We start from the raw sequence: 10000 nt of genomic DNA, 5'->3' as shown, positions 1-10000 counted from the left end.
TTTTAAGATCCGGGGGCGTACTGAAAGAGGAATAGCCATGTCAACAGTTTACTTTTAGTCAACTAAAAAGTACAAATTCCCCAGTGATGAGTATTACTGTTCATCGTAAATTTGGAGTTTATCATGTCTTTGTGTGTAACTGGTCAAAAACGAATTTTAGTCAAATTTTTCGGTGTTGCTGTAACATCACATCATTTTACTAATCAATGAAATTTATCAGTCTGGCAATCAGTCTTGAAATGGTTAAAAATTAGAGTATTTTCAAGTGTTTTGATTCCTTTGTAGTTGTTTTAGCGCTCTCGTAGTTCCCCCCCCCCTTCCCCCCCCCCCCCCCCCCCCCCCTTTTTTTTTTTATACGGACTCCAGTTCTGCAGTGGTATTTCAGTGGGTACCTTTATTCAGCATAAGCTTTTAATCCTTGATAATTGCCCGAGAGCCAGTTTATGATAAAGCTACTTTAATTCTGCTCTTTCATATCCAAGAGACTTTTAATTTTGATTAATTTTCTCAGAAGCGAATCGGAAACCTGAGACGTCAAAGACCACCTTCGTTTCCGATTGATGCTTTTTCGGACAGATGGTCTCAGGCCCTGCTGTAGTTTTGCATGTAGTATTTTGGTCGGGGTTTGAGCGAAGTTAAAGGGTGTGTATGTTATGCTATTGATTACCATCTTGAAGGAGATTGGCTCAGGTTTCATTTGAAAAAATAATGACTGCTTTGAGGTAACGCTGAATTGTAATACTACATGACCTTGAATTTTTCTGATGAACTGTACTTTAGAGACAATACACTTCTTAAACATTATTAAAGTAAAGTATGTTTCCCAGTGGGCAGATACGCTAAACATCTTGTCAGTTGCGAAAACCAACGTTAATCTAACTACTTAATTACCAGTCCTTTCTGTCTAAAACTAAAGAATGATGTAAACCTAACATTGATGACGCATATGTGGTAAACTTGACCAAACCAGAAGCACAGTCACATCTTAAAACCGGGCCTGGGATGTGCAGCGGACTTTCACTGCAAATCTAGTGTGTTATTGGCCTTCTAACATTAAAAACCGGTAATGACAATCACGACCTAAGGAAGTGGTGCAAAGACGCAGTGTCAGCGGTTAGCTGACCTTAAATTATCTTTCTGAATAACCATGTCAAAGTAGCACTAAATTGGGTGAATTTTGCCAAATTGGAGGTGGTGATTTCATGGCAAATACAATCAAAAACTTTTTTTTTTTTTTTTTTTTTTTATATCGCAACATCACTGGTAGACTTTCTTGGGAAAAGGATTATTTATTATCGGTGCAAGTAGCATTAGTGTTAGTACTTGTAACTCCCACAGCGTAGTCATTAAATCAGACTTAAACTTCTTGAGCTAAGCATAGACATCTTCGTCTTTCACAGTGGGATCTCGTCTGTAACAGAAGATTCCTATATTCAACCACCTTCTCTGCCAGTTTCTTCGCCAGTTTGTTTACTTCACCTTTAACAGGTTTCATCATTGATGCGTAAGTAAATTATGATTATTTATTATTTATTTTTACTTCTTCTGCCTCAGGACATATAAAGACTTATTTTTTCTTTATTTTTACCTCTTCTGCCTAAGGACATATAAAGACTTATTTACATCATAAAAGTCCATAAACATCTTGACATTCATCGATATGAAGTAATGCAGAAATATCAGTTTAGGTTTTCTTTTTAAACTAAACATGATCAGTTCTAAACTTGGGTGTTTTTGCAATTCCGTATCATAGTCCTTTTTGATGCGCGTTACTAGTTAATCTTAGAAAAATTGCTAATGCAACAGTTATAAACTAAAATTGAAGTAAAATTGAGTGTTTGAACCGCCTGGTTAGAGGTTTGAACAAACTTGTTTTCTGAAAGGGTCATTTCAGATTGACTGTTGATTTTAGAAGTGGAACGCGCAACTTACCATTTTATAAAGCTGGATAATTTCCGAGAAGAATGAAACAAGGTAGAAATACATACTCTGAAACCATATTAAAACCTGGGGTTGGCAGTGTTTATTCCAGAAATGTTAAAACATTGTCTACAGGAAACATAGAACATTATTTGTAACAAAATTTAAATATGATTTAATCTCTTTCAATTGATGTTTGCCGTCTCATTTGAATTGCAACATCTTCCATTTATTTGTTCAGATCTTGTGTAATCTAAGGCAGACATTTAGATTAAAATTAACAGTGTAATTCCCTTGGCGTTATCGAAACGGGTTCTTGCAGGTTATCCAAAAAGTTATCTTGATAGAATCTGAGCACTGCATTGTGACAAAACTGACTTGTAAAAATTACAATCACTGACCACAAAATTTGTACTTTCTACAGTAATGCATTTGTGTCCATAAATTTGATTTGTTCGTTCATTGTCAACATTTTTCTGTTTTTGTGGGGAATGTAACGTGTGAAGTCTAGAGTGTTCAGTAGCAAGTAGGTTGAAGTTAGCGAGGACATGTCAGGTTGACTTGAATCGAGCTGGGCAATGATCTGAGGGAATATGTCAGACGTATGTTATTGTGTGAATGTAATGCAGTTAAAAGTTCTGTACGTCCATTTCTGAACGAGACCATAAATATTGCTTCTCTTGCATGCGGGGAATGCAAGTAAGGAACCTGGTGTTGATAAAATAAGACACTGTTGTGTGACAACTCATCTCTCGAGTAAAATACAGCTTTTCTTACCATAAATGAACCAGTGAGTCAAGAGAGATGCTATTTGTATCACATACATACAGTATTAATATTCGTCGCCTGTTTGCGGAAATCGAGCGTAAATGTCTGAATGACTTCTTTCATTGTCCAGTGAGCTAGTTATAGACAGCATCTAGCTAATCCACATTTAATCTTTTACTCCTTGTAAGTAATCCGCATATTAATCTTATATTGTTGCATCACTTAGTCATTCTGCCTGTGGTTCAGTTACATGGTTAGAAAGTTGCTCAGTCTCTGAAATCCTTGTGGGGAATCAGTTGTTCGTCATTACTTGGGTCATTCAAACACTTGTGTGTAAATAAGGTGCACTTATGGCACACAGTCAATGAGACAATCTGTGATTGGCTTACCAACAGTCAGTCAGGAGCGTCGTAAGGGACTGGCCTAGACATTAGATGCACAGGTGATGTGAACCTACTATAGTAGCATCATGATTTTATTTGATTTTGATATTCAGTCTAATGTTCACATCTATAATTCATACCATATAGCCATATTATGAGTATTCTGTGATAAATTTAGCCTTTTATTGTTCCAGTTTTTATTTGTGTACTGAACAGGTTTGGTCGCCGATTGAGTCTGCTAGTGAGCTTGGCTCTGTTCATACCAAGCGGCTTGTTGGCAGCAGCCTCTACCAACTTCGTTATGTATTTAATTCTACGGATCCTCGTTTTCCAGTTTAATATGTGCTGCTACATGGCGAGCTATGTTTTGTGTGAGTACTATAGGTTTCTCTGTCTTGTTATCTGTTCTAGGATTTACCTAGGTTTTTGTATGATAGTTTGTATTTGACAAGTATGCGTCTTTGATATTTTGTCACAAATACTCATTTCCTACGCAACTGTATTTGCTTAGAAAGTTTTCCCTTTCATCAACTCCATCAGTCCTGGTGACCTAAAACATCCAAGTGTCAGATCAGACTTTTCCATCTCTGAAGTCTAGCTTGATCTTTCCTTTCATCCTAAAATTTTCCAAGATCTCTTACCAGATTACCGTGTATTTGCATATTTCTACTCCATGTTTCCATCAGATTCCCCCTCCCCCATATAGTCTTCATTAAGACATTATAGTGAGGAGGGTCTGTTCCGGAACGACAGAAATGCCTGACTTTGACAGACAGAGAGGCACGAGTTTTGAATAATTGTGAGTCGCCTTGGTAGTGGCGCAGATAAAATTTTGACTCGATTCTCTGTGACGGATTCCTCACCCACTCTGAATGGAGAGTTTTTCGTTCATGTCCTGTTATATATATATATACATAATATATATATATATATATATATATATATATATATATATATATATATATATATATATATTCACTTACACTAGAGCTGCAGCTCTCGAATTCATACTTGCATGGGTTGTATTACGTAATTCAATTGAGCTACTATTTTATATTTATTTTTATTGGTGCTTTAATAATTGTTTATGTGCACATTTTATTGTGTAGTTAAGTTTCTGAATAAATTCTTTCAGCCTTTATAATGCAGGAAGGTAGTTGTAAACGTCGTCGGCCTTAAGAATGAACTCCTAAATACATACATACATACATACAGAGAGAGAGAGAGAGAGAGAGAGAGAGAGTTAGGAGTTACAAGGATTAGGATGTCTTAATCTGCCACCTCGGTGGCCGGGAAGTTCACTCTCGACGTGGTTCGGAAGTCAAGTAAAGCCGTTGGTCCCGTTGCTGAATAACCACTGGTTCCGTGCAACGTAAAAACATCAAACAAACAAACAAAGGTTTTTTTTTTTTTCCATCCGAGGAGATCGTTTGCTCACTTATCTGTAGTAGCAGGTTTTAATGTTCATTTACAGTGTCCTAAAAATTTTGTCTAGTTTTCTTTTAAACTCTTCCACACTGTTGCAGTTTACAACTTCTTGTGACAGTTTATTCCATGTTTTAAATATCTTGTATGTAACGAAATTCCCACAATGGGATGCGTTGTATCTGTTCAGCTCTAGTTTCCGTCAATCATTTCTTGTCTGGTTTTCATTTAACGTACGTAGGTTACTGTCTACTTTTGTTATGCCTTTCAGTATTTTGAATCTTTCTATTAGTTGTCCTCGCAATCATCGTGTTTCTAAGCCATTCACGTTCAGGCTCCCTAGTCGTCTTTGGTAACGTATTTGCCTGATAGATGGAATTAACTTTTTAGTTCTTGCTTGTACCCCTTCTAATCTATTTGTCTTTTCTTAGTGTTGCTGACCAAAATTATACTGCATATTCAAGATGAGGTCTAATTATTGATGTGTAGAGCTGCAGCACCGTTTCCTTGTTTCTGTATTGGAGAGAGAGAGAGAGAGAGAGAGAGAGAGAGAGAGAGAGAGAGAGAGAGAGAGAGAGAGAGAGAGAGAGAGAGAGAGGAATGACACCTCCATGGAACCTAACGTGAAATTCTCGTTTATGTCTTTTTCAGGCAAGTATACAGGTTTACCTTATTTTTATGAAAAAGGCAAACGTTCTGTATCTGTAAGAAGAAGGGGTTCACAGTCTAAAAAAAAAAAAAAAATTGTGGAACACCCTCTGGGGAAAGAGCGCTCTTTTCTGTTTAGGCGGCTTTTCACCATAATAGGAAATGTTTCATTTAGACCAGCTATGCAACAGAAATAAGAAAAATAAGTTTTGCAGATCATTGCAGATGTGATTTTGTTTAATTTCATACTCTTCTTTATTGGAAATGCATGGAAATCTGTGTTGGAAATGCATGGAAATCTTTGTTGGAAATACATTGAAATCTTTGTTGGAAATGCATGGAAATCTTTGTTGGAAATACATTGAAATCTTTGTTGGAAATGCATGGAAATCTTTGTTGGAAATACATTGAAATCTTTGTTGGAAATGCATGGAAATCTTTGTTGGAAATACATTGAAATCTTTGTTGGAAATGCCCTTTAAAAAGGACGACTACTAGTTTGGGAATCCTTGGAGGTGCTTGGGTGGGTGAAAATAGAAATTAGTAAAAGACTGATGCATCCTAATCTAGCTTTCCCTGAACACCTGGAAATAACCAGTAGAAATGGGGGTGAACCCCTCACCTGAATGGAAGTAAGTGACCATGCATTGATGGAAATACTGGGATGCATCGTAACCTTATCTACTCTTTCGTAAGTTACTTTATCATAGGTTGTTAATGGGTCCTATCAGGCCCCTGATGTTAGAGGGGAGAGGGGAGTAGCTACTTCCCCTGGTCCTCACATTGCTTAACCCAACTCCGGGTGCTGTAAATCATAGATACGGTACATAGTTGTTCTCTTTCCCCACTTATTTGTTGTCTACTTCTTTCAACCCAGAGGGTATTGCCGTCAGTGCAACCTGCAATCATTACTACAGGTTATTTGTAGTGGCCTTTCGACCCCTAACTGCAACCTCGTTTATTCCTTTTACTGTACCTCCATTCACATTCTCTTCCTGTCGTCCTCCTCCTAACAGTTGTTTCATAGTGCGACTACGAGGTTTTCATCCTGTTACACCTTTCAAACTTACCTACTCTAATTTCCCTTCCAATGCTGAATGACCTCATAGGTCCCAGCGATTGGCCTTTGGCTTAGTATATTCGATTCCTGACCTTCTCCAACATACCTTGTGGGTGGCCTTATATTATTAGACGAGGAGGGTTAAGGGTAAACCCAAATATTACATGGAAATGAATGTCCAATTCTTCAGAAGCACATGAAAAATTAATAGAAAAATTGTATTTGATATTTTAGATTTCTTATTAGATAACCGCCGTTTCGAGAACCTTTATGCCGCCAATACTGCATTTTAAAGAATACAAAGTTGTTTAAAGTTTTCATTAATTTTGTTACCCCAGGTATTTTATGGAAAATTGTCCCTCTAGAGCTGGGAAGAAGTATTATCACCGAAGGGAAAGATTGGAACAGCCGTTATTTCAAAACTCACTTTCACTTCCTTTCAACAAGATGCTTAAATAATATATCTCAAAAATTAAATATAGAAAACACAAGGGTACAATATTGTATTCCAGTACCCCATAACACAGTCGGGAGAGAAATCATAAAAACAACCCTGTAAAATTCTCTGAAGATATTGATGTTTATGCTATTGGTTGCTTGGATTGGGATTCTTGCTATATCGGTGAAAATGGTCGTTCGTTTGGTAAACGCAAAAATGAACACATTTCAGCACGTAAATTGTGGGATAATTAGGTATAGCTCTACTATAGCCACGCACTCCTGAGAAAGGGATCATAGAAAAAATCAAGGCGCCCTCACTTCGTTAAATAACACCATAAATGGGAACTTGGGCATTGATGAAAATGATATAAGTAAGAAATTTGTAAATGTGCTGGTATTCATAATTTTAGAAATATACTACATAGTTGATTCTAAGTCATAATTTATAACTAAATCACCCTGTTGGCACTTGAGCTAAAGACTCCAGGTTTCTTCCGCCAAGAAAGTCTGGAAGAACTTAAGAATTGAAAAGGGCCCAACAACCGGTTTAAATAGGTTTACTTTCTGTAAAAAAAATTTCATCGTTTTTCGCCTTTTGTTAATTAAATTGTAATATTTATTTTATGGTTTCCCGCTTTACCTTGTTAATTGAATTGTATATTATACTTCATTTTAGTGATCAAGTCCACAGCAGTTGGACGAAAGCTGGAAGCTCTGTGCTTGTATATATTTTTAATACGTATATATGTTTTGTAACGGATTTCATTGTGGACTTTACATAACGTTATATATTGTATATGTGTGTAAGTATATATGTATGGTATGGTGTCTGGACAGTTCGCTACTGGACCGTTCGTACCTGGACATTTCGTTACCGGACACTTCACTACTGGACAGCTCGTTACTAGGACCCTTTGCTACTAGGACAATACGCTGCCTGTGTAATTATCTAAATACTGAATACCTCTTAATGTAATTATACCATCCCTCTGTCTTGTTTCATTTACAAACCATCAATTTCCCAAATTACTTAAATACAGAGTACCTTGTTATTGGGATCATACCTTCTATCCTTCTTATTTCATTGACCATCCATCAAGTCCTTTCTTTAAAAAGCTATTGAACCCTTAGTCAGTAGTCAGTCAAGATGCCCAGGACGATTACACCCAGTAGAAAACAAATCAAGTTAGTGGATGATTAGAGTGATATATATGATAAACAAAAGTAAAATAGTGACGGAACAAAACAATATTAGATTAAATTAGATTATAAAATTTTTGGCACATAGCCAAGCGCCGGAGCCGAGGGGCCATTCAGCGCATATTTATCTTTAAGAATAAAAGTCACTGTCGTACAAACAAACATACACACAACCGATCTAACATACAAATCATTCATTCATAAAAACCAAACAAGAAACCTAAAACAATTAAGAGAAAATTACAATTCATAAAAAAGACCAATATTTTTTAAAAATGTCATAATTTGCTCTGCCTGAGCACCTTCACCTAAAATATCGCCAAGAGACTTACTTGCCAGCAAACAAGCTCTACGATTGTTTTCAAAAAGAGGGCACTCCACCAAAATATGCACCACAGTCAAATCCACATGACAAGTGGAACAGCGAGGAACCTGCCTATCCGCTCCACTCATCATTAGATACCCGTGAGTATATTTAGTGTGGCCAATACGTAATCTAGCTAAAACTATCTCAGACCTTCTATCCATCCGGCTATGAGGCCAAGGATGAACAGAAGGCCTAATCGATTTCAATTTAAGATTATTATCTAAAGTAGACCAGTGGGCCTGCCACTGGTCTCTACAATAAAATCGAATGGTACTTTTAAAATCGCAAACAGGGACGCCCATGTTGGAAATGTGCCTAAGCCTAGTTGCAGCCTTAGCAGCAGCGTCGGCTCGCTCATTCCCAACAATTCCAACATGGGACGGAGCCCAACAAAACCTAACAGAAAAACCTCTTCTAATAATTAAAAGATAAAACCAATCTTGTACTTCTTGCACTAGAGGGTGGCAAGAGACTAGGCTTTTAAGAGAAGATAAAACACTCAGAGAGTCGGTAAAAATGGTAAAAACCTTGTTAGTACAAGAACTATAAAAAATATATTTAAGAGCAGTCAAAACTGCCAGCAGTTCAGCTGTTAATAAAAACAGAAGAATTAGAAGGAAGTTCTTTTTTTTTTTAATGATATTACCACTAGTCACTACAGAGCAACCAACACCATCAGAACCCTTCGAGCCATCAGTATATATATGATGAGAATTACCATGTTCGGAAGCATGGTCCAAAAAACTTGCCCTCAACTAGTCACCAGAACTGTTGCTCCTGCTGTCCCTAATTGGGCAGATTTCTAGGCATGGTCTATTCCAAGGAGGAAACTTTGAGGGCGAAATTTCAGCTACTGCAGGGGGAAGTAATCCCACCTCCCTGGCAGAGCTTGCTAGTCGGACCTCAAGCGGCTTTGGCAGTCTCGGTCTATTTGGGGCTCTGTCAGTTGGTTCTCTAACGAACTTATAGTTAGGGTTTAGCTTTGACGTAAGTATTCTTGATATGGCTCTCAAGCCTAATTCCTCCCTACGGATAAATAGTGGGGAAAACCCGACTCAATATATAGGCTTTCTACTGGTGAAGTTCTATAGGCTCCCGTACAAATACGTAAAGCCATATTATGGACAACATCTAATTTCTGCAGTGTTGTCTTGCACGCACAACCATAAACTTGGCAACCATAATCAATTTTGCTTAGGCATAAAACCTGGTACATCCTCAAAAGGGTGATTCGATCTGCCCCCCAGTTAAAATTAGCTACAACTTTAAGAATATTAAGTCGAAGCTTCACGTTACATACAACTTCATTAACATGTTGAATAAAAGTTAATTTTTTATCAAATGTAACACCTAGATACTTAATGCTATCTTCATAAGGTAAAATCGAATCGTTTAAAAACAGCGTAGGGATCTCTTCCACTCTTCTTAATCGACAAAATCGTATAGCTTTGGTTTTTTATTTTTTTCTGGTGAAAATTTGAACCCTTTAGCACTGGCCCATGATGTTGAAGCATTAATAGCAGTCTGGATCATTTGACAAGCTTCAACAGCTGTGGACTTACTACAGATTATTGCATAATCATCAGCAAAGGCCAGACCATGCACACCCAACAGAACTTGTTCTAGTAGACCGTTTACAGCTACATTAAAGAGTGTTGGACTAAGGACGCTTCCCTGAGGTAACCCTCACTCTTACTTTCAGGTAACGTTCTGACAAAAAATCTTTCAGACAATAGAACAAATTACCCACAACACCCCACTCTACAAGTTGCAAAAGGATACCCCCTC

General features: G+C 37.3%; 2 protein-coding genes across 3 annotated transcripts in view; one reads left to right on the top strand and one right to left on the bottom strand.

Moving 5' to 3' along the window:
• Positions 1–7632, top strand: part of LOC135212982 (solute carrier family 22 member 7-like) — a 13487-nt gene extending 5855 nt beyond the window's left edge. Inside the window, exons 4-6 of one of the 2 annotated variants that reach the window (XM_064246756.1) lie at positions 1401–1504; positions 3288–3442; positions 7483–7632. In XM_064246756.1, the coding sequence (XP_064102826.1) occupies positions 1401–1504; positions 3288–3442; positions 7483–7553 (330 nt within the window). In that variant the 3' untranslated portion in view covers positions 7554–7632. Of the gene's footprint in view, positions 1–1400; positions 1505–3287; positions 3965–7482 lie in introns of those variants that run through there. The other variant, XM_064246755.1, reaches the window with a different exon arrangement.
• Positions 1–10000, bottom strand: part of LOC135213277 (beta-alanine transporter-like) — a gene marked incomplete in the record, with an annotated part of 366068 nt that overhangs the window by 184958 nt on the left and 171110 nt on the right.

Source organism: Macrobrachium nipponense, chromosome 42 (genome assembly GCF_015104395.2).
Source record: "Macrobrachium nipponense isolate FS-2020 chromosome 42, ASM1510439v2, whole genome shotgun sequence".
Classification (NCBI taxonomy): domain Eukaryota; kingdom Metazoa; phylum Arthropoda; class Malacostraca; order Decapoda; family Palaemonidae; genus Macrobrachium; species Macrobrachium nipponense.
Note: the sequence above shows the minus strand (reverse complement) of the source record. Positions and strands in the feature narration are given on the sequence as shown.